We start from the raw sequence: 25,033 nt of genomic DNA, 5'->3' as shown, positions 1-25,033 counted from the left end.
AATATGTTACATAAAAATGTTAAGCTGTTAAAATTTGTGACACAAAATGGCTACCATTTAACGACAAACTACCAGTTACAATAGCAGGCTACATCAGTGATTTGTACAGTGAGCTGATTTACAAACCTACATTAAATCTGCTCATTTTAAAGACAAAACTACTCACCTGTGGGTTGTTTCCGCACACTACGATGGCTGACCGAAATCCCAAGTACAGCTACGGTTTGCTTGGCACCCCGGATAGTTCAGATTTGAGCAACTTCGATACAACTGGCTTGACAACTCCGGGCGGAAAAGAAAGCATCAGAAATCAGCCTGGTTTGTTAAACAGAATGCATTGAATGATAATCAAAAACAGGTCCTCTGTTAATTGTAAAATTCATTATTATGGTAGCAACAGATTATACACTGCACTGAAGTCTTGTATATTGTAGATTTATTGGATGTTGTGAAATAGGGTTAAGGTGCGGTATACCTCCGTCTTTTCAAATTAAACGTGGCGATGCCCCTTACAATACGCACGGTATTCTATATATCTAAACAATAGAACAATAGTAGTATGCACACAATTTACACATTCATACCGCTACAAAGGTAATGTACATTTAACTTTAAAGTTCAATCTAACTCAAATTTTATACCTTAAGAATAACCTTAACCTTAACATTTTAATGCTTTAAGGTTAAATATAGACGCACAATGTTCACTTCTTCTGCTTCATTTCACTTTTTTGTAAATGACTTCATAACATTTTTGGTGATGTAGTACGTATAGCCTAATGAATAAATAATAAACCTGGCGTATCTGTACAGTACTCCAAATCATACAAAAACATATATATGTAACATTACTAAGCTTTCATTACCTATAGTCCCACGTTTTATTACCTTGGTTATGATGACTGTTGGTTATAAAAACACACCAGTACAATACTGCAAAAAAACTGCCATCGTATCTAGCAAAACCGATGCACCAATACCATTTTGAAACAGCCGCTCAGATAATTTAAATTGATTCAATTATAAAAAAACGCGCAAAAACTCCTTCAGGTTCCGGGACAAGCGGTGCTTCATTGAAGAGTGGAATTCTCGGCGGTGGCGAAACTTCAGCAGGCAACGATTCGCCAGCAGGTAATCAACGCAGTCCGTATTAAGTGTTTCACACAGGACGCGTTTTGCTTCTAGCGTTTAGCGCTTAAGACAAGCGTCGTCCAGCTCACACATAACGCGTTGCCAGCGTTAACGGCAAATTTCCTCGCTTCTAACCGAAAGCGTCAAAGTTGTTAATTTGTCCTTATGGTGATTTGTCGGGTTTTCACAAGAGCCATACTTTTTGGAGGGCTAGAAATTTAACTTCACTACTCTGCCATATTGTGAGGGTCAATTGTTGAAATTAAAAGTAAGATTCGAATAAAAGAACTGACGATGCTAGTATATGCAAAATATATTTGCTCTGGTTTTTAAACTTTGAATTTTATTGTTGAAAAATGAAGTTGTTTACGAACCTAATTTTTTATGCTTTTTGAAGCGAAGAACGGGACTTTTGTTGCAAACCGATGTAGCGAGACATGGGTAAACATTGACGTTTTTTCTTCACTTGAAGCCTGGGGTGTATCGTGCGAAAAAGCTGGGCCATACGTTTAATTGTTGATTTATAAACGTTGATGCGTTTCGCCCGAAACAGCAATCGTACAAACTAAAGAACGGCGACTTCACTACTTTTTAACTTTCAACAACTGACAAAGTTGAAACAGGCATAGATCCTAGTAAATAATTTCACTAACTAAGTGTAAACAACAAAGATAGGGCTTGCTCAACTGCGCAACTCATACGCAAAAAAATCTATATTTAATAGGATACATTATATAGGCACGCTCACTACCTGTTGTCTGCAAAAAACGTCAAAAAAGTATGTGTGGTACGTAAATTGCTCATACTTACACCTACTGCCCAACTGTAGTGCCATAGAGACGTTAAAGTACCATGCGACGTAAAAAGTTGTAAGACAATGTGCAAAGATCGAGATTCTCCAAAGAACTACGATATTTTAGTTCTAGTTAATAAAAATTATGAAACAAATTCACTAAAAAAACTAAATTTTAGTTTCGCTTTATTGACAGGACACATGTATCAAACCATAAACTTTTTTTCAGTTTTCCAAATTCCTGGTGACCCTGCACCACGAAAGACCCCGGCGTCCCGAAGAACCCCCCTCACTTCTGTGGGGCCAAAACTCCTCGGGGTTCGAAATACGCCAGGGTGAGTTTGTGTATTTATGTCCTAAGCTGCAATTTTTCTTTTTTGTATAACAAGTATAAAGCAGGTATGGGCGATTATATTTGACAACGGGCCACATGAGAACCATAAATGTTTTAGAGGGCCTGGTTATAAAAGACAACTTAAATACATATAATATAAAGTTTGGTTTTTCTCAAAAGAAAGCTTTAAATATCCATGTTTTAACAAGCTGGTTAGAGTACGAATAGGTAAGAATACAATATAGTTTACTCAAAAAAATATTCTCAATTAAAAAACGTAAATGTTTTTTTTTTGCCTAAAGAAGTTTTATTAATAATGAGCTGCGGGCCGGACAGGTCTGGTATAGAGCAAGCCGCGTTTCCTAAGCATTTTCTATAACAGTTCTTCGTCGCTACCGCAATCGGCCAGGGGCACCCCACGAACTAAAGGCACGCCCAGGAACCCCGCCCACGAAACGCCCACGACCAGAAGTGCTGAGTCATCGGTCATTGTCACGGTGGTGGAGGGACGTGGATTAGCAAGGTATAGGAAGATGAATGTGTCGTATTCACCGTAAAACAATTCTCATCACGCTTGAGTCCTATGGTGGTCGTGGTTATTTGTTTTCACATTATTTCTTCCGAAGGGTCAAAATTGATCTTGCCGCAGTTCTGTTAATAATTTTGCAGTATGAATTTTTTGTAACCCCAGTGTGAGCCTAAAAATCGGATCTTTAACTAGAAAACGAGCAAAAAAATCCGCGATTTTTTGAACATGCTCGAGCCCTTCTGTGGTCGTAGTCCTTCTCCATACAAACAGTTTTTATTCCATCAGGGGTGAGATGAGTCTATAGCCTCGATCGATTTAAAGCACCCGGTATTCAACCCGTTGCATTTCTGGTACTATCACTTGCTCAGTATGAATTTTTTTTAACTCAAAATTTAAAAAGTCCTTACTTATCACGCTCGGGTCCTTTTGCGGTCGTGGTCCTTTTTCATACACACAGTCTTTTTCCGATCAGGGTTGAGATAGGTCTAGCCTCGATTAATCTGAAAAACCCTGTGCTTGCCCTCTCGCAATTATTTTACTGACACTTACTTACTTACTTGAGTCATTATGACTTTTTTAATTCTATCGTAAACTCAAAAAATCGCACCTCGAAATCTACAATTTAAAATAAAATTTACCTTTCTTATTATTCTCGAGTCCTTTGGTGGTCATGGTCCATTTTTATTCCCCCGAACGGTTAAATTGGGTCTTGCCGCCTTTTTTTAAATTTTAGTGTTTTGTCCAAAAATCGCATCTTTAACTAGAAAGTTAACAAGAAAGTCCGCGATTTTTTAACATGCTCATGTCCTTTTGTGGTCGTGGTCCTTCTCCAAACAAAGTCTTTTTCCCATCAGGGATGAGATGGGTTTAGCCTCACTTGATCTGAAGCACCCGGTCGAAATCGAGCGTCTAACTATAAAATGTGAAAAAAAGTCTGCGCGTTTCTTCTCACGCATGTGTCCTTTTGCGGTCGTGGTCATTCTCCATACACAGTCTTTTCCCACCAGGGGTGAGATGGGTCTAGCCTCGATCGACCTGAAGCACCCGGTCCTCACCCTTTCGCAGTTCTCCGACTCACAGACTTACGTTAACACGCTAACCAAGCTGAAGATACTCAAACCTGTTGAGGTGGTCTTCCCCAGCACAATGTGCGACAACGGAACCATGGCCAAGGTCTTTAAAGTCGTCAACGAAAACTTCCAGGTGAACGCAAAGCGCGGTTTGTTTGTTATTAGAAATCCAAGAATTATTATAATCCATAATTGGCATTTTGACAAATGATAGATGTATATGGCTGTTAATACGCACGTAACACAAGAGGAAGACATTTTTCAGGCTGTGTTTTTCGGAAAATATCGGCATTGCAACTTGAAGTTTCTAAAAAGTATTTGACTGGATGATATATATGTTTTTAAAGCAGGGGTTCTTAGACTTGGGTCCATGGACCCCTTAGGGATATGTGAAATAGTTTTAGGGATCTATGAGGGCCTATAATTAAAATATTAGTGTATTGTTTTAAAATTGACAAATTTTACAAAAGAAAGCAATTTAGTTTAAAAAACGTTGTAGCACTACATGTATTTAGACTCTATTTGAGTTTTATAGTTTTTGGACCGAAAACAGCAGGTTTTCAAGGTATACGTGTTGAGTAACGTCACTTATGACGTCAGTGAAATTCATGCCGACCCTGGCCCACGCGAACCAAAAATAATTGAGTGGTCTGCGATAATAAATTTTAACAACCCCTGTTCTAAATAATGTTGGCAGGCTATAGCAAGAATATAGCTGCCTATTTATGGAAAATAGAAACTATATTAAGATGTTTTGGTTAGAACTTAACCATCATAAAAGTAAGGTAATGTAAAGAATCGTAATAGTCGTTAAAAACATAAAAAGTACTTAAGTTCAGGATTGTGTATCTTGTTTTAAACGCTATATAAATCAAACTTTTATTTAAAATCTTAATGGCGAAAAGGATAAAAGTGTAAGTATTAATTCTATAGTTTTGATGTAAATACTTTTTGTTTAATTAAATGTTTCGTCAGGACTGCAACATTTCAACTGTGCAGCGGCATTACTTCAACGAGAGGAACGGTCTTGAATTTGTAAAGAAGCTTGTGATAAAAGAGAACAATTCGGTGGTTATGGACGTCAAATCAAAGTAGGTGAAAGTGTAAGTGCACATAAAGGGGCTGTTTAAAGATCGGATTGTATATTATAAAAAGTGTACATATCGCTTGTTACAACTAGGAAAATAACAAATCATTCTAGGCGAGATATTATTCCCTATCTAGGCTGTCTGTCTGATTACAAATTTATAGAGTTAATTCTAGGAGTTAGGCCTGTGGTCTTACACTTTTTCACTTATTTTTTTTCCTTTTTGCTTTTTTTTTAATAACAGGGAACTTCATAATATTTTTTGGGAACTAAAAAAATGAGACAAGGCACAATAATGACTTAAATTCAAAACAGTAATCAACCAAGCTATTTACTGTTTAGAAGATTTAAAATGATTGTTTTCATAAACAACCAATTAAAGGGTCATGCTCCGGCGAAAAAAAGTATACTAGCCAATATAGTAAAATATAATTCATGTTTTCGTTACTATTTCCATGGCCGGATTGACAGAATTGATACAATTAAAACGTTCAAAAAGTATTTTTTGCTTGTTAATAAGCAAAACTTTCAGCGTTAAAAAACTTACTGCTCTTCGAGAAATTTGCAGCAAGGAAGAAATGGCCCCGTTTGGTTGCAAGCGATGACCACTGTTACGTCTATAGGCCTATATAGGTTTGGTATCGAATCAACACCATACGAAAAAACTAAAACACGTTAATTCCCTACACCTCTGTCCTCTAGGTACTACTGCCTTGCGGCGAGCGCTGCCCTCATAAAGTACGTTGAGTTCATTCAGAACACGGTGTACGCGGCAGCCTCCTTAAGGGTGGTGTTTAGGGGCAGTGAGGAGACGACGCTTATCGACGCCAACACCGCGTCAGCATTGGAACTTACTGTCAACCTCAACAACCCAAAGTAAGTTGCCACTCACTTGCTTGTTGAATCGTTAAAGATTAATCTAAGTACATAACTTAGTGAACCGAAAATTTAGCAAACCGAAAAAAAAAAAAACTTAAAAAAACGAAGAAAAGTAAAAACCGAAAATCAGTTTGTTTGGATGTTATATAACTAGAAAATATCGTAAAAACGATTTAGTAATCAGAATTTTTCGTTTCGGATAACAGAATCTGCCTGAATACGAATGGTGAAAAACAAATGATTCTGGTTGTACATCATTGATATAGATTAAAATAAGTACAGAACTTAGTAAACGGAAATTCAGTTTGTTGGGGTGTTGTATGAAAACTATATTTCGCTCTTAAAAGCACAATCTAGAAATAATTCTATTTGAATGAGATACTGATGATGCGTTTAGTAGCGAAATATATTTATTATATCAAATTTAAACTAATTTTCAGTTTATCGGAATCAGGCACATTCTGTTATTCTAAAGAAAATTCTGATTATTAAATCGTTTTTGAGATAATTTGGTAGCATTGATGAACTTCGTTTTAAGGTTGTAAAAGTTTCCTTTTATTTGTCTTTTTGCGAAATTTTATCTCCAATCCGAGTTTTGTTTTAAAAAAAAACGACACAACCCATTTTTCCTCAGGAGCAACCAATCTCTCTTCGGCGTCCTGAACCGTGCCAAGACGCTAGGTGGCGCACGCCTGTTGCGGAGCAGCATCCTTCAACCTCCAACTGACCTTGACACGATCCAAGCACGCCTCGAGTGCGTGGCAGAACTCACCGAGTCGTCCGAGTTGTTTTACGGGTAGGTTTTAGTCATTCTTATATTTCATAAAAAAGGAACTCTCTGGTTACATATACACAACAATAGACATAACCGATAATATCGGATCGGAGCCGATACCTAATGTCAGGTCAGGGGCGGATTAAGGCGGGGGCTTCATGGGGCTGCAGCCCCAGGCCCACCACTAAATTAGGCCCACCGCAACAATTAATAAGACCAAAAAAGTTATATTTTAGAGATTTCACCACGGACTCCAGCCATAAGACCGATATAACAACATCAACGTTGGAATGAAACACAGTTCGGAATAAGACCAAACTAGAACTAATACATAATAGTCGTAATACCGTCAAAATCGAAATTATTTCTAAATCCAAAATAGGTTGCATTCCTTAGCTCTACTCGATATTTTGGAGAAAATGGACAGCGATGAAGTTATCAACAGCTCTGCTTAGTCTAAAGCTAGAAAACATTTTATTTGAATCCGTTTAATTAGTGAAATAAAAAATAATATTTCATGTCAATTCTGGTTGGTATGATAAATAAACTAAAAGTACAGCAATAGTCCTCTGACGTCCAGGTCCATGGAAATCTTAATCAGGCCCTGTGTTAGGTGATAGTATCGGTACTCGTCCGATACTAGGGTAGTAGGTGCTATCGGTGACGATTCTATACCAAATTGGTTTGCGAATGTCAGCCATGGTTTGTTTTCTAGCTAATTGTTTTCTACTTAAAATCGTATTTGGTAAAAAAAGAATTAAATGTAAAATCACTGCTTTTGTTCGCAATTAGGGCGGACTATATGAATTTGGTATTGGATCGGGACTGATACCACCTTAGTATCGGACGATAAAGTATTTACAGTTATTCACGCATCTATGTGTTCAACAACTGTGATCTAGCCCTTCTGAAGCTGCTTTTCGATCAACGATTGCGGCTTATAACGTATCATTAGTACACCGAAAGCCATCGCAGACTCACCGAATCTGTCGATCAATGATACAAGCAAAGCAGGCTAGAAAAACTGAGTTCGAACCTCACCGCAGGCTAGTTGTTTTTCTAGCCTGCCTTGCTTGCATCATTGATCGACTGATTCGGTGAGTCTGCGATGGATTTCGGTGTACTATGATGCGTAAAAGTGTAATTACTTATTTTGACCGAATAATTACCAAAAAATGTATCCCTTAAAACTGTAATACTTTTTTACCGGCGTCAATCAAGTTTTTTAGGACTAAAGGTTACGAAAAGTGTTCATTACCTAAAACAGTTATTTTTTTAAATTGAACCTTTCCTTTAATATATTTTGTGCAGATTACGCTCGACCCTTTCGCGTTTCGAGATCGACATCGACCACCTGATATCGTCGCTGGTTCAGATCGCCAAGCAGGACAGTAACAAGGCCAGGGAAAACCGCATCAACACCTGTATATTGCTCAAGCACGTTACCGAGATTGTGCCACCTCTTAGGGTTTGTACGCACGATCTGTGACACGCGTGGTTACCGAGCCGTTATTGGCCGTCATTTTGGGTTTTAAACTTTATCTGCGGTGGTCATAACCTATTGGTTACGATGGTAGTGGTCTAATCAAGGGTTATTTTTAGTCGGTTTATATTCGTTCCTTCTGTAACAAGTAACACGCCTGGTTACATGCGCAGGTGACATTGGCCGCCATTTTGTGTTTTGAGCCTATTTTATACGTGTTAAGAAGTATGCAGCAAAACGCTTTTGTTGCGTATTTAGCTGATCGTTGGAAAAAACTAACAAATGAAACATTTTTAATTTTTTTTAATTAAGTTGTATAAAAAATAATTTAATGGTATTCGTTAAAAAATAACATTTACACTCACTAATTAATTTCGAATGTCGGGAATTTTACTTTTGTGCCATGTAAAAAAATGTGACTTAAGTCAATTCGAGTTATTTGTCCTAAAGAATTAACACTAATCAAGTCATTTGTCTGAAAGACTTAAGTAAGACAAGTCAAATAATTTGTCTAAATTCCTTAAGTCAAGTCAAGTCATTTATTCAAAATGCTTAAGTCAAGTCATTTGTCCGAAAGACTTTAAACAAGTCGAGTCACTTCCCAGTGACTTAAGTTCAAATCATTGACTCAAGTTTTCCCAACACTGCTTTGAACTATTTCAAATATTTTGTTTTTCTTCAGGAAGCTTTGGAGGACGCAAAGTGCGATTTATTCCAAGCTTACTGCGCCTCTCTGCAAGACGCAAGGTTTTGTAAGTTTGTCGAAACTTTGGAAAATTAAAAATTACCGCGGGTGGCTCATGTACGTTATAGAAAACAAACGAACGCCAAAATTAAAAATACTAAATGAATGAAAGTGTTATTCCTAGTAATTTCCTGGTTGTAGATACTGCCAAGCCATTTTCTCATACAAAAAAAGTCAATCTAAGTCGCTGTATATTTTATTAGGGCAAAATTCCACGATTTTAAGTTTGAACCTTACTCGAGCGCCAGCTGTTTTCGCCAACACGAATAATATACGTCATACCTAAAATTCAAACATCAATGACGTCACACTTGTAGGAAAAAATAACCACGGCGTCATGTATCCCGATCGAATCCACAAACAACGCCACTCAACTAGTTTTCACTACTACGTTTTTCCAAACTTTAATCTGCAATGACATCATCAATGACGTAGGCGCGATTACGTCACTGCTGCAGCAGTCGATTCACGAGGACGCCCGGTACCAGAAGGGCAGTTTGAACATGAGAACGCAGCGTTGCTTCGCTGTGAAGCCTAACAAAAGTGGAGTGCTGGATATGTTCAGGCAAACCTACACCGAACAAATAGACGACTTTAACGGTAAGATTGGGCTTTTACTTAATTCCCCTTTAGCATTTTTTTACCCAAACCTACCGATAAGGTATGGTTATAGACGCATATGTGTTTAACAACTGTGATCTAGCCCTTCTGAAGCTGCTTTTTACCAACGATTACGGCTTACCTACCATGGAGCACGGAAAGCGATAGCAGACTCACATAATCTGTCGATTAACGATGCAAGCAGGGCAGGCCAGAAAAACCACTGACCTGCACTGAGGTTCAAACCAACGACCTCCATCCATACCAGGGCCGTCGCTCTACAGACTGAGCTACAAATGCAGGCTTACAGAGGAACGAGTCGAGAAACGAACATACGCCAATGCTTGCTACTAAAGATACGTAAGCCGTTATTGTTGGTCAAAAACAGCCTCACAAGGGCTAGATCACAGTTGTTGTATCCATATGTGTGCGTATCTTTCATTGAATGTATTTTAACAGCATTGTGTTTTGTCCCTTTTTCTGCAAAACGTGCTTTAGAAGTGTTATGTATTTACTATCTATGATCAGAGATGGTTCGCCAGCTTTCCACACAACACAACTTGACCTTGAAAACGTCCCACAATGCAACGCGGGGCTTCCACGTGCAAGTTCCAACCAAGGAGGCGACGAACTTGCCAGAAGACTTTATTAAGGTTAGATCTAAGAGCGGTTAAAGTAAAACTACCCGTATGAATTCGATGTTCAAGGAATGTCTTCCATAGAAAAGTGGCGTTTTAAAGAACGAAAAAAAGTTGCGTTTATAGGATATGCCATACAAATATGAAAGAAGTTTTAAATCTCATTGTACCAAACACTCAAAAACATACCTTACACTCTTTACATATAAAATTCTCATTTGTTGTATTGCTCAGGTGACAAAGACCAAGAAATACGTGAGTTTCACGACCGAGGATTTAATGAAGTTGAACACAACAATTGAAAGGTCGATGATCGATATTAATCTTATCGCAGACGGGTGAGTAGAATGGCGGCGAGCTTGTTCCAAAAAATATAATTTTTTAAAGGAATATTTTTAACAAATTGCAAGACGTTTAGGTAATGCATTAAATAAAGAATACGCGGTATTATTTTACCAACCGAAATGTTTTAACGTGAATTTGTCTTTCTTATTTTCAAGACCCACGGCCATTCAAATCCTGATAAAACTAAAAATGTACTTCATTCTGTTTTAGGCGGCCAATAAACACTTGCCATAATATAAAAATATGTGTTTAAAATTGAATATTTTAGTTCACTAAACACACACGTTTAACTATATTTACGCTTGATCCGCATTTAAGTAATTTTCGTTAAGGTTTACTACGGGTTAAACTTCGACACAATCTTTACTCGAGTATTGTCGAAACATTTTTTCTCAGACGTTAGGAATTCATATATAAAACTTTTGAAAATGAAATCAGTTAATGGACGTTTTTACATATATTAGTAAGCCCTAACTTTAAAAAGAGTGCTTTTCTCGTCAGGTTGGTTTCGGATTTGCTCGCGCAAGTTCGCGGCAGCATCGGATGTTTGTACAATCTTTCCGAGATCGTGTCGACCCTAGATATGCTGCTTTGCTTTGCTCAGTACAGGACCACTACCGAATGCGGTGGGTTTTTTTACTTTTTTTATACCTATAAGAAATCACATATAAGGTAATTAAGTTTTGCTAACCTTTCGAAACATTTAAATTCATGTATTGCACGATGTGAAAAAATATTTATTTGAAATGGTAAACGTCCGGTGCTAATTAGTTTTGCGTCTTGTCATCGGAATTTATTTTACCCATGGCTAGCCCCTTCACTGTATTGTTACAGAATTATATCCTGTATTTTAATCTTTGATGCAATAATAGGAAAATATTAACACCTATTTTTTGTGTAAGATTTTTACAATCATGTGTCCTCAACTTTTGTTTGTTTTGATCGATTGTTTGTCGGTTGTCTTGCGTTTTACTCATTGCTTCTCTTATTTGTCTAATTCTTCAATCTGACAATCAAACTTTTAAATGGTATGAACGTATTTACATCCACAAAAGTTCAAAACCTACTTTGTCTTGCTCGATTGATGTTGTCTTGCGTTTTCTTTTTTGCTTCTCTTTTCTATTTAATTCTTCAAACTGGCAATTAAAATTTGATATAGTGGAAACGTATTTTAGGATTCAAACGCTTCTTTGTATTCAGTTCGTCCTGAATTCACGGACACACTTGCTATCAAGGGAGGGCGCCACCCAGTGTTGGACCGAACTTGTACCTCGTACATTCCCAACAACGTTTACGCGTCGGATGGCGCCAACTTTAACGTGGTAACCGGCCCCAACATGAGCGGCAAAACCACTTACCTCAAGATGCTGGCGCAATTACAGGTCAGTAGGGTGTGTTCTACCTTTTTCTCTTCTTTTCTTTCTCCTTTACTCTCTTGGTTTAATTAAAGTTCACATAGTTTTTCTTCCTTTTTCTCTACTGTACTCTCTTTAGCTTCCACACTTACTTTTTTCACTTCTTTTCTATCGCTTTTACTCTCTTATGCCATAAAGGTGTACGTGTAATTGATTTTTAGTATGTTATAAAAGAAATAGAATATATTTTCAAAAGTGATTAATTCGAAAAATAAACTTTGGCGCCTTTCCTCCAATGTATTTAGACTCGTTTTATTTGTTGTACCGAAAAAAATCTTGCCACGCAAACCAAATATTTTTAGGGTTTGGCGTCTAAAAGAGTTCAAGAACCTTTGTCTTAGACGTTTAGGAGCATTTGAGAACACTTGGCAAAAACATTTTTAGTCCTTACCGTTTTAAGTACTCCACTTGCTTAACATATGGTCATTCAACGTTACTTAACTGGTTCAACTAAAATATAATTATAGTGTCGTAATACACGGTATTCACAAATCAATCAATCTGGCCTGCGCATATTTCCCTGATAAAATTAAATTCAGTTGAAATGTTTAACTGTACTACTTATTAAGGCTTACTACAGTTTTAATTGCATAATTTTATTTCATATTTATATTTCCTTCATATATAATTGAGTTTAAAAAGTTCGACAAAAAGGTTTATATTCGGCCTGCGATCGTTAGTCCCAACAGTTACCCGAAAAAAAAGTCTGTTTGTTTTTTCAATTTTTTCTCTTTCTATTTTTTTTTTCTTTTTTTGTTTTTTCTTTCTGAGAAAAAAAAAGCCGGTGAAACCTGGGATAGGTATCTTACAGACTGACTGGATGACCAGCACTAAGCTTTTGGTTTCTGATCTTTCCAACGAGTCAACCACATTTACTTTGACCAGGTGATGGCGCAAATGGGCTGCTACGTTCCTGCCGACTTCGCCAGCTTCCGTGTGACGTCACAGATCTTCTCGCGGGTCGGCAGCGACGATGACCTTGAAACCAACTCCTCGACCTTCATGCTGGAAATGAAAGAGGTTATTAGAATGTCGCAACTTGAGCATTTAAAATATGGTTATTTGTTTAAAAAAAATAATAATAATAAAATTTACATAATGTAGTCGAAAAAAATTAAGGGTGTAGTAATTGAGCGTAATAGTTTTTGTTAGCCATAAAGGCACAATGGATATAAATTATTATAGATGTGACGGTTAGTCGTATTTGCAACATATGCAGTGTTCAAAGTAATTATTACAAATATATATTCAAAGTATTTTTCGTTTTTTTACGGACAGATTACAGAGTAGCTTCGTCTGGCACTGATTTTCGCGATAATGGTACGCCCTGCATTATATTTGCTTAATATTAAGCCAGATTCAAGGACCATAAACCTAAAGAAAACTATTTTGACAAAAAAAATTGCAGCTACGTCAAGCGCGGTGTAACAAGCTCATCAAATATATATTCTATATCTTACCGCTTTTATCAGATATCGCGGTGGCAAATATCTAGATTTTAAAACTCGACTCATATCTACATTTGTAGCATCATTTAACGATTTCAGCCTTTCGTTTTTAAATTGCCAAGGTGAACTACATCATCCAGAATGTGACGGGAAACAGCCTTGTGATAGTTGACGAGCTGGGCCGTGGTACTTCCAGTGAAGAGGGTGTCGGTTTGTGCTGGGCGATTTGCGAGTTGCTACTCTCAGAGAAGGTGCGTGTATAAAGACGTCCGATAATGTCGGATCGGAGGCGATACCTGATTCGAAGTGATATTATCGGTACTCGCCTGATACTAGGGCTGTACCGATGCCGAACCCAAACCAAGTTAATTATTTAAAACAGGTTCGTCTGGCATATATTTCTTTAACCAACATTTCGGCTTGCGAACCATCTTCGATCATATTTCGTACGAACATATACCTTTTGTAAATATGCTGTTGCTACCAGGCATAGTGTATTTAAAATAGGTTCGTCTGGCATATATTTCTTTAACCAACGTTTCGGCTTACTATCCAACGTTTCAGCTTACTGCAAGCCTTCGTCAGGGACTGACACACAAAGCCAACAGGACGCAAAATAACATGACACAAAGAAATAAGGAGATAAAAATGTGCGAGACACGTTCAAACTACACAGCGATAAAACAACATTCAAAATACAAAGCGATAAAAGAACGCACAATTCAGTGCTTATCAGTGGCCAAACCAAGTTAATGAGCACAACAGCCATGCTTCGCTATCCAACCTATAGTTTTATAATTTTAAATGCGAATTACTAAGATGATATTACTTTGAAAAATGGATGATGAATCATGATTTTGCTTCTTATCGCAAAAGCAATTTTTGGCCGAATATTATAAAAACGATTAGCATGGCACTTTTCAGTTTGATCAATTTTGCTTATTTCACCATATACTACAATTAATATAAACACCAGTTTGGCCCACACAAAAGTAGATCGCATTTTGAACCTTTCGAATGCCTCTTTGTTCATTGTCGACAAGTGTGCGTTCAAACTGATAAAAACATCTATGCCCCCAACCTAAAATACAAAAATCAAATTACTCATAAAAAGTGCACGGCCCACCTAAAACGTTTTTACCGCCGCAGTTTGAGCGCTTCGTGTTAAACTTTTAAATAACTTGTAAGAATATCAAAGCCCATACAAAATTAGGTCACATTTTGAACAATTAAAATATCTTTTTATTCATTTTTAAACCTGATGAAATGTGTAAAAAAGAATAAAGAGATATTCGAAGCGTTCAAAATGATACCTACTTCTGTATGGGATTTGGTTTTTTTACTACGTCTTACTAAAACCTCCAACCATTGTTCTGCAAAGTTTAAAATACACTGTTTACGTTTGGGGTCTACTGTGAGTGGCCCCATTAAAACCTGGTAATCCTGGACCACCCAGGTCTAACTCTTTATTTTTAATCCGACAGGCTTTTACGTTCTTCGCCACCCACTTCCTGGAAATTTGTCGTTTGGAAACGATTTACCCGAACGTGGAGAATTACCATTTTCAGGTGAAAACAGAAATATATATAAACTGTTGCTATCAAGCATAGTAATAATAATTAAAAACAGATCCCGGTAATTGTAAATGTTAACCAACTATGAATTGAATAGGTTGCCGAAACTTAATAATTACAGTTACCAGATAAACTGTTTTTGATTATTATTACAGAAATATAGATTTGCGTTTGCATTATTTTATTATTTACGTTTGTGTTATTTTATTATTATTAGTAGTATCAAGGGTAAAGCGGTAGAGCGACGGTCCCGGCTTGACCGGAGGTCGTGAGTTCGAACCTCACTGCAGGCCAGTTGTTTTTCTGGCTTGCCCTGCTTGCATCATAGATCAACAGACTCGGTGAGTCTGCAATGGCTTTCGGTGTACTAATTATACTTAAGCTGTAGTCGTTGGTCAAAAAGCAGCTTCAAAGGGCTAGATCTCAGCTATTAACACACATATGTGTGAATGTTTCATTGAGTAGTATTAAGGGTTAAGATAAGTACAGAACTTAGTAAACTAGTAAACCGAAAACCAGCTCGTTTTGATGTTATATGAAAATATTTCGCTTCTAAAAGCATCATCACTTATCTGTGTCTTGATTCAAATAGAATCAAGTTCTGTACTTATTTTTATCTTTATCATTGATGTGCAACCTTTTTCACCATTCGGATTCAGTCAGATTTTATTATTTAAAAGAAAATTCTGATAAATAATAGTAATAATATTAATATACCTATTGTTTTAAAATTAAAAAAAAAACTTTTGCGCCTTAGCTTTCAAGTTTAGCTTGTCTCAATCTATTTTTTTACTTGTATGTGTGTTATTAGCAAAAAATAATTAACGTTTTATATTACAAGTGTAATGTACAATAAAAATTGTGTATCTGTACCACGTGATGCTGATTGTGCGACTGTGATTTGTTCAGATCAAACACGTGATGTGCAACAAGGGAAGCTTCCGAAAAGTTCTCTTCACGTACGTCATGTCGCGGGGTTTCACCAAAGAAACCCACTACGGTATGTTGTACTATAAAAATGTTGCACTTTCGTCTAAATATATTAAAAAAAGAAAAAATATATTCCTTTAAGAATAAGTAAAGGCTTTCTTGCTACGACATAAATTTCATGTTTTATAATTCTTTTCCTAGTCGCCACAATCCAAATTAAAAACCCCTCTCTATTTACAGTATTGTGACAAAGTCTTTATTTCTCCGAAAGTATTTGAATTGATTTACGTTTTTGAAAAGTTTTTCCGTTCAAGGACTGAAACTTGCCGAGTTGTTCGACTTCCCCGATCAAGTGATGGAACAGGCGCGAGAAATCGCCGCAAAAATCGACAAAAAATCTGAAGCGGCCGACGCCAAGACCTCGCACCAGCAACGAAAGGACAACGCAGCTTATAAGTGGGTGACTGGCCTCGACTTTGCACGTTGAACAACTTGTTTAAATTTTTTTTTGGCACATGCTGTTTTTGTCCGAATTATTTTATATTTGCGAGTAAACCAATATTAAAGGATTAACATTCTATGTTATAGGGTACCATATAGCCTAAAGACAAACTGTATTGATTACCGACAAGCTTCTGCTCAACCGTGCTTTATGAGATCAAAGTAGAAAAGCATTCCATTTTGATAAATTGGTCTAGTTGAAAATACGTTCTAAATTAAAGGATTTAAATTCTAGGTTAAATTTAATGATTTAACTAGGACTTGACATCCTATGAAGTCGACCTGGACTTGAAAATGGGACTTGACTTGAAAAACTGATGAACAGACTTGGACTATAGAGTTGTTGTTTTTGTAAATTCATTTTAGTTGGGCTAATTAAGCACATGCTTAAATGCGACTAACGTCATTTCAAAATGACGGTTTTACAAAACTTGTCCGTTTATCACACACTGAGCCAAACCGTAATATTCGTCCAACAGAGTATTTCCAAACAGGCAAGTTTCTGACGCTTTCCCCGACTGTCACTTGATGGCGCTCAAGGGGCAATATTAATTTACACTCACTTGGCTTTCCTTAAACGTTAATTTTTAGTGACATTTTTTGTGGGTAACTTTGTGAAACGTTTAGTCCCGAAACCGTTTTACCAGGTCATTGAATAAAGCGACATTTTTTGCCAGATTTGCGACAAAACTACTTCAAGTTTCTCGAAGCTCGCGACTCGACGACCAAGCTCTCAAGAACTACGTTAATAGGTGAGAAAAGAACACGATATCCGATACTCTCCGATCAGGACCTATACAAGGTCACAGCTTGTGAGCTGATGTCTCATAAATTTTGTCGATGTAGCAACAGCACGGTAACCGGCTAAAAGAAAAATAATAAAAATGTCGAATCCCATATCATCCCCTTTCAGTTAAATATATCACCTAACTCCTGCGTTCTTTTAAATAAGTGGTTAAAGTTTAGTTTAGATTTGAAGTTCAGTTCACTGCTGGAATACAACTGGCGAAAACAAGAAAAAAAGTTAATGCAAAATAAAGCAACACTTGCTACGTTTTTGAATGCTTAACTACGTATATACAAGATACAAAAACAGCTGAAGTATTAAAAGCGGTCGCCAAACGCAGTTTACATTGCGAGAGCTATAAAAACTTGGCCGGGCTGCAGCATTTGCGAGTTATCATTCTTTCTTAGTTGTCATTATCATTTATACAAATTTAAATTACATATTTCAATATTGTTATGCTATAGTATAGATTAACGCAACTGAATTATAGTGCCACGCGACCCAACTTAAACTTTATTGCTCTTTGGCGATTCAGTATAAATGCTTAGAAACGAGTTATGAACCAAATCAGTCATATGTTTAATTACAGGGTTGTTTATGGCGTTGCCCAGTATAACATATGGGCGATATCTCCTCGTTTCAAACCAATCCTTGCTTGGCGTTCATTAGAAGGCCTTCAACACTCAATAGCCCGACAGTCAATTATAACTGGAAGCTGTAAAACGATGCCAATCAAGCTGTTTCTCGAAAACGGTTTTCATTGCGTTTAACTGAGCCACGTCTTACAATACTACGGTTTAAAACTTTTGCCACGTGTTTTATAGGAAACAGTTAGGATATCAATAATGGTGGTCCTGAATTTTATATTGATATATAGGAAATATGTCATTTATTTATAGTGAACGCAACCTTTTAAAGGCCCTTTTCATATCCGCTAACCTGAAACATGAACTATTGAATCCTACCGCAGAGCTAAAAATTGCAATTGTTAACATTTCCAGCCATCCGGACAAAATACAAAATTAGACCAATACATGTATATGGCCCCTAAAAGTTTACAGTTACAGTTTATAGATAACAGCCATATTTTACATTTTTAAAGGTCTGACTTCTAAGTATCCAAATTTTCTAAGCTTATATTTGAGTAGCATTTTTTTATGTTCCCTGCCGTATACCAAACTGACAGCGTTCGTCGTTGTAATTTAATAATCGACCTGTGGTCTAATTTTCTCAGCTTTCAAATGTCTGCCTAATTACAAATTATTGCAAACAGCCTAAGCCCTAAGCCATATATCTCTTGGTCAAAAATAAGGGATTTAACTGTTTTTTGCAAACGATTTTCAATCAACACAATCACTGCTGTTTAATTTCTTTCGATCATTTGTCTGGTCTAATTTGTCTGTAATTATCTCCCAACAGCAAAGTTCCAGAATTAAGACATCTAATTACTAGTAACACCCTTTTATTGCTTTATAAAGTTTTGAGGTTGTGCCACGCTGCTCTTACAGTGCAATAGAGTAAAATCATCGACTTTCTCATGCCAAACACTTTCTTACAATAAATCAACTGCAGGTGAGGGTACATGAAACGCATTACTGGATCGTTTAGTTATTTTAAAAAGCTTTTGTTACACAGGTGCATTAATATTTAATTTGTCCCTACTTTACCCACGCAAATTATCTCCATCTTTGTTCTTGTTAATTTTGCGGCAAACTCGGATCCTTTCAATGCGATACACAAATCACTAATATATAAACAGATGAATTAAAGCAACCGTTTTTAACATGAAATAAAACAACGTGGCCAACGCTGCCCAACAAGGGAAAGTTAATTACAGTAGTTTTGTATTCGACAAACATATCGGTTAGTAAACTATCATTTGTAAAATATGCCGCTGGCCGAAGAATTAGCCCTGAGGGCCAGATTTGGTTCGCGGGCCGTACTTTGGTTTCACCTGCTGTAGAAGAATTAAAAAAAAATTGAGAATTTTAAGAGCTTTTTCTGTACATTAATCCTTTTGAAAAAATCACTGCCGGGCCCAGAGATGCACAAAAAACGTTTAAACGGGCGGCACCCAAATTGCTAATACACAAACAGGTGAATTAAAACAGCGGTTTTTAACATGAAATGGGAAAAAACATGACCACCGCTGCCCAACAAGGGCATTGTCAATAGCACTAAAAAATTTTTTGTACTAATTTTTTTTTTGTTTATTAAAAATTAAAAACGTAATTTCACATTATTTTTTTAGCCTCAGAGCAGCTTACTTAGAAGAGCTGGAGCAAAGCGCGACACCTGGTGTGCAACAGGACAACTTAATTGACCCGGAGAGGTCAGTGGTCAGTGAAGGGTCGAAGGTCAATGACCCGGTGTCACCTCACAGCTCGACTCGCGATTGTGACGTCACTATTGCAGACGTTACGTCGGCCAGTGTAAAGTCAACAGTGATTTGATTGATACAACAATTGAGGTTTTATTTTGGAGTAAGCGAAAAATAAAGTTTCGTTCAGACAAACCTTGCGTTCAAGTTTGCTGTGACTGTGAATATTTTCTCAATTACTAAATTTTAATTCTTTTAAAGTTTTTATAGTAATACTATTAGATTGATTTTTTTTACTGTTTTTTTTTACTTAAAAATTCTATTTGCATTCTATTTGTTGTGTTGTTTTACTGGAAAATAATCAAGAAAGGGTGGATCCTAAAATATTAGAAAAAACAATAGAGTTGAAAAGATCTTTCATCAATTATGGCAAAAAAAGATTTATTCCTGTCGAATTGAAGATATCTTAATAGTGTCTGACCTGAATTGCTAGATTTGGAAGATTTATTCTTGCTTCAACATGAAAATCACGCGGCGACTTGTTTGGGGGGCGGTGCAAATTTATTTGCTGAAAAACGCGAGGTAGAGTACGACGGGGTAGAAGACAAAAATAGCGAAGGCGCAAGAATACACGAACAACTTCTCGATCGTCACGTCCCGCTCATCCGACGAGTCGCCACAGTGCTCCGTGGAATCGCTCTTCGCTGATGGGACTTTGTCTTCGCTGATCAAGATCTCGCAGTAAAGTCGTTTAGCGGTGGCCGGATGAATCCGGTAGAAACCGGTTTTTCGTCCCGGGGCCGCCTCTGTGCTCATCAACGATTTGACTCTGCCCCAGATTCGCTCGCATACGGTTGGACTCGAGCCGTCCTGCAGATGTAAAAGCTGTTAAATGGTTGCTGGAAAGGAAGGGCCGGGCTAATTTAATCTAGTTCTGGAAAAGACCGGCCTAATTTAATCTAGTTTGAAGCAGGGCTGCGGAGTCGGACTCGGGACTCGGGACTCGACGGAGTCGGTTTGTTTTGCCGGAGTCGGACTGGGGACTAGGGACTCGAGTAAGGCCGCGTAAAACTACCCGAGTCCCGAGTCCGACGTGCGCATGCGCAGTATCAAATTTTAAAACTGTTAAGGCGGCAAAATGTAAGTTGTAAAATGTAATAGCAAATGGTGAAATATTTTTAAACCATGTAATACGGGTGGATCAATTATGACACCAATATGAGTGGATTGCAGAAAATCCACCTTAATTTAGTTGCGTAAATGGGTAAAGTACAGGCTGTAGAGTCAGAGCTGGACTCGGGACTCGACAAAATCTTACATTTGACCGGAGTCGGACTCGGGTGTTTTTTTTGGCCGGAGTCGGACTCGGGTTGTTTTTAACCGACTCCGCAGCCCTGGTTTGAAGGAGTCTGCACAATCACTCATGCTGGAGTCGTAACAAGGTGACAATTTAAACGAAAAGATCGGCACGTCGTACGATATTTCATTCTACTCGATGTCCGAAAATATCGCAGCTAATAGCCACTTCATTCCAAGTATGGTAGTTACTCCGGTCCGATTCCAAATTAATTTGAAAACTTTAGCTATGACTTGCGATTAAACAAGGCGGTCCTAAATTGAAAAGTAAACCTATCAAAACACAGTAGGTTAAAAACTTAAGTTAACAAAAATTTTCAACGCTGAAGCAAATTTTGACCTAGTAATTTAAAGAAACTACCTTCGGACTTCTTATTTTCATCTATTTTACTGGAAGTATAATGGATAATAATGACAACATTTTTGATCGCTCGAAAACATCGGGTATAGGGATAAAATGTAACGTATTAGATATCCTTGCTGTAAAGCAGTGCTCTTCAACGGTGTGCACGGTGCACCCTAGGGTGCATCAAAATATGCTTGGGGTGCATCATTACTAAAAGGTATACAAGGGTGCATCACAAACTTTTAATGAATCATTAATATTTGACGTTGAATGCTGTTGAATGACATGCAACAGTACTCGCGAGCGGCCTGCAGCCAAAATCACACCTTCACCGACAGTGTATAAAACTTCGGCAGCTTCGCTCGGTTTAATTGACATGATGATATTGATATGCATAATGATTTTTCAAATCGCTTTTTACCTCAGTTTACCTTTTAAGTAAACAGGGTGCATGAGTTCGTCGCAACAACTTTAAGGGTTCACCAAACCAAAAAAGGTTGAAGAGCACTGCTATAGGCTACACAGCAATAGTATCAGTTAAACGCGACTGGTGTGAGCTCAAGTAATCACCTTGTCGTTTTGTCCTTGCTCACTCCCACTAACAACATCGTTGTCAGCAACAGCCGATTCGCCTCCCCTGTCTTCTTCGACTTCGATTCCAGTCTGTGGCGACGGAAATAAACTGCCCAGTTTGTTCGCTTCAAGCCAATCTACAAAGTATCGGTTTGTTTAAGGTCTCTTGACGAAAACATTCCGGTAAACGAAATTTAGAAAGTACGCCATACCGGTAAAAAAAGTTTTTTTGATGTTTTAAACTAAGATTTTAGTTGCATCTTTGTGCATTAAACAAAAATCTATAATTTCCAAAAATTACTTATTTAAGACATCCCGTTGTAATTTTATAACATCATCTTAAAAAATGTTTATGCTTTCTGTAAAAAAAATTTTTATCATCCCGCTAAAAGAAATATTTTACTTAACCACTGCTGAATCGAAAAAAGTTGAAGGAGTGTAAAAAGTATAAGCTGTACAACTTTAGAATTGAGTAGGCCTAAACAATAACAGTTCTGAGTAATACAAGTTTAACACCCCCACCCTGATAGAAATGACAATTTCCTGTCAGACTGTGACAACATTGTAAACAGTTGTGTGTGGCTGTTGGACTAAATTTACGCGCACAAACCTTAACTTGTGCTGCTAAAATAACAACATCGCGCGATAAAACGGGCAAATTCGCACTTAAAAAAACGCTGGTTTTTAAACTCAGTTCAAGTTTTGGCATTGTTTTTTCAGGGTATGGATGATGTAAAGCCACAAAAGGCCATTAAAACGAAACTATTTGCTGAGAAAAGCATTGGAATAGAGAGAAATTGCCCAGAACGGACCCCAATACAGCAGTTGTTAAAGTTGAATAATTGTTACTTTTACAGAAACCATAATTTTTTTTCCTGAACGCATGAAAATTGACTGGGAATTCTATAGCGAATTTTCATCTCTAAAAACGTTTCGAGATGATTCTGCCTAAGGCATAAAAATTCAACTAAGGATTTACATCTAATTTTACAATTTCAGACTATTTATGGAACTTCGTGGTTTGTATGCATCCATGGCTGTACTAAACAGTCCTGTATTTTTTTCCTTTCGCTTAATGCAGATTTTGCAAGAGCATATGTGACTTTGTTAACAGATAATAATGTTAGACTCGATTTCAATTTCGTTGCCAAAATTTGACGTTTTTTATTCGCTATATTATTCAGTATTTAGCCTAGCATTTTGCAAAATATCGACGTTTCGCCGTTTCCGCATATATGGCATATTTACATTTGGAATTCTATTTCAGATTGGGTTGTTTGCTTTTTATTGCCACGACGGTTTCCCGACAAGAAATCCAGCGACTGATAGGCGTATGCCTGAAGCATAAGACTGAGATATATTCCATATGTGTCTGGGACGCTTTGGTAAATAAATAATACATGAATACACCCACAAGCGTTCGGGCATCGCAAACACTTAACTGCTGCCCGGCGCCACAAGCCAATAAATATAGCTTTACCGTTGTCTGTCGTCTCTTGCAAAACCTCCTTTTTCGTCTTGCTTGAATCCCTTGTCGAATCGCCATTTTCAACAGTTTGTACGGGTTTATCTTTGCTAACGAACCGCTTTCGAATAGTCATGTCTGAGTCACCATTTGCCATTGTTTTTTCCCGGTTTTCGCTTTCCATTATTTTCAAATGAAAACTACTTAATATTTCAATTTTAAACAGCTGTCTGTGTTTACATTTTACAAGTTTGCATCAGCACCGGCAACCAAGGTATTGTTTCGTCATAATGGGTTCTTGTTTCGTCAAAATCGGTATTGTTCCGTCACTTTCCTTGCGGGAGAAAGCATTTAAATCCCTTGCAATCATGAACGCCAGCGCGCAACCAGTGTTACGTCACACAGGCAACAGTGCGATCGCCTGTCGCGTTTCTGACGTAGACAAGAGACACAAAGAAAGGGCTCGCAGTTTCCTGAGGCGACGCAGGGCAGTCGGGCTTCGTTCAGTTCAGACGCTTTGTGATTAACTGGAGAGCTATGTAGAGCCGTATCCTGTATAGAAAAAGGGGGCTTCTGTGAATTGGGTTACCAGTTACTGTTAATCGCTATAAGGTTACAGGAAATTCGGGCCAAAGGGTACAGGAGTTTTAGTTTGGAATTTAAAGTGAAGGTTTGTCGTTTTACAAGCAAACTTAGCCATTTAATCGATTCGAAACCTGACAGCTCTGTGAGTTGTTAAAGCCAGTTTAATACCGTAGTATGTTACAGTTACTGCAACTCTTAGCACTAAGTATGTTGTTTAACGGAAAGTACGAACTTTAAAGTCCCCTCTACACACGAATTGCTTTTTCAGATATTCCTAGCTGGGGAAGTTTTCCGAAAATTCACCGGGTTTTACCCTTGTGCAATATTTTTGCCTTTGCCACTGTTATTGCCCTTCGCGAAATTCTGATTGCGATAGTTCCGCTGTTATTAAGGAAGTGGCAACTGGCTGTGTAGAGTTTACGCCAGTGTTTAGCCTGCTATAGTTAAACGTTAGGTTTAAGTTAGGTTACTGTAAATTTTATTTAGCTCGCTAAAGTCAAAAGGGTTTACATGCTTTTAAAGCTTATTTGTTATAACAACTCAACTCTTTTTAGTATTTATTTAGCCTTAGCCTTGTAATCAATATATATGAATGATGGCCATAAGTGTTTAGAATAATTCATATTTTTTTCATTATGGTGTTATTAGTATAACTATTGTTGCTGGTTTTCATTTAAAGTACCATGTACTGGTATTCTGTTAACAAAATTTAACATGCAGTTCTGTTAATGATACAAAATTAATGTATTTTATGGTCTACTAACAGCTATGAGCAAAGAATAGATGTTTTCTAATATGAGTGTAATCACAATCTTTAAAAGGCGATTTAGAGTGAGAAAATACCTAATATGCTATGCATTGCACGTTTGATTTTAGATTAGATAAAGTTGCTGGTAAATTTTGTTTTTGAGGTACCTGGCGCCAACCAAATGACCTGTGCCCTTAGGCTTAACACAACAAATAGTGTTTGCTTTATCTATGTTCAATTGCCAGTGTTCCACATTTTACAAAGAAACATACTTGTTGTGCCAACTTGATGAAAAAGTGTGTTATTTTATATGGTAAAACAAAAAAGGAATTTTTCTTAGGACTCTAAAAAAATATTTTTTTTGTTTAAACTTTCTACTCTAGGCTACCTAATGCCGACCGATTTTTTTACAGTTCTAGATATTTTACTTTTGGTAGGAACATCCCTTTTTTGTTGGATTTGTTTAAATACAAGCATATATTTATATTGTAATATTTCTGTTACAGTAAACAACCATGTTGATTTACTGACAGTAAACAACCATGTTGATTATTACTGTTTTTTTTACAGGTGTTTT

At 37.2% G+C, this 25,033-nt stretch overlaps 2 protein-coding genes across 2 annotated transcripts; one reads left to right on the top strand and one right to left on the bottom strand.

The window, feature by feature from the left end:
- Nucleotides 1-191: 191 nt before the first annotated feature.
- On the top strand, nucleotides 192-19,516 carry LOC146133634 (mutS protein homolog 4-like). The gene is made up of 22 exons (XM_083397809.1): nucleotides 192-318; nucleotides 1,050-1,130; nucleotides 2,153-2,258; nucleotides 2,640-2,780; nucleotides 3,794-3,989; nucleotides 4,832-4,947; nucleotides 5,646-5,819; nucleotides 6,457-6,618; nucleotides 7,909-8,065; nucleotides 8,763-8,832; nucleotides 9,261-9,425; nucleotides 9,954-10,078; nucleotides 10,298-10,401; nucleotides 10,910-11,034; nucleotides 11,609-11,790; nucleotides 12,709-12,843; nucleotides 13,394-13,522; nucleotides 14,756-14,839; nucleotides 15,755-15,845; nucleotides 16,090-16,231; nucleotides 16,954-17,028; nucleotides 19,315-19,516. Exons 1-22 carry the CDS (start codon nucleotides 192-194, stop codon nucleotides 19,514-19,516), a joined length of 2,889 nt encoding a protein of 962 aa, XP_083253935.1.
- A 428-nt stretch (nucleotides 19,517-19,944) lies between these two features.
- Nucleotides 19,945-23,307, bottom strand: LOC146133633 (uncharacterized). The gene is made up of 3 exons (XM_083397808.1): nucleotides 23,139-23,307; nucleotides 21,656-21,795; nucleotides 19,945-20,253 (listed from the first exon to the last, which is right to left on the bottom strand). Exons 1-3 carry the CDS (start codon nucleotides 23,305-23,307, stop codon nucleotides 19,945-19,947), a joined length of 618 nt encoding a protein of 205 aa, XP_083253934.1.
- Between the last annotated feature and the right edge of the window lie 1,726 nt (nucleotides 23,308-25,033).

Source organism: Ascidiella aspersa, chromosome 9 (genome assembly GCF_963924565.1).
Source record: "Ascidiella aspersa chromosome 9, kaAscAspe10.2, whole genome shotgun sequence".
Lineage (NCBI taxonomy): Eukaryota > Metazoa > Chordata > Ascidiacea > Phlebobranchia > Ascidiidae > Ascidiella > Ascidiella aspersa.
Note: the sequence above shows the minus strand (reverse complement) of the source record. Positions and strands in the feature narration are given on the sequence as shown.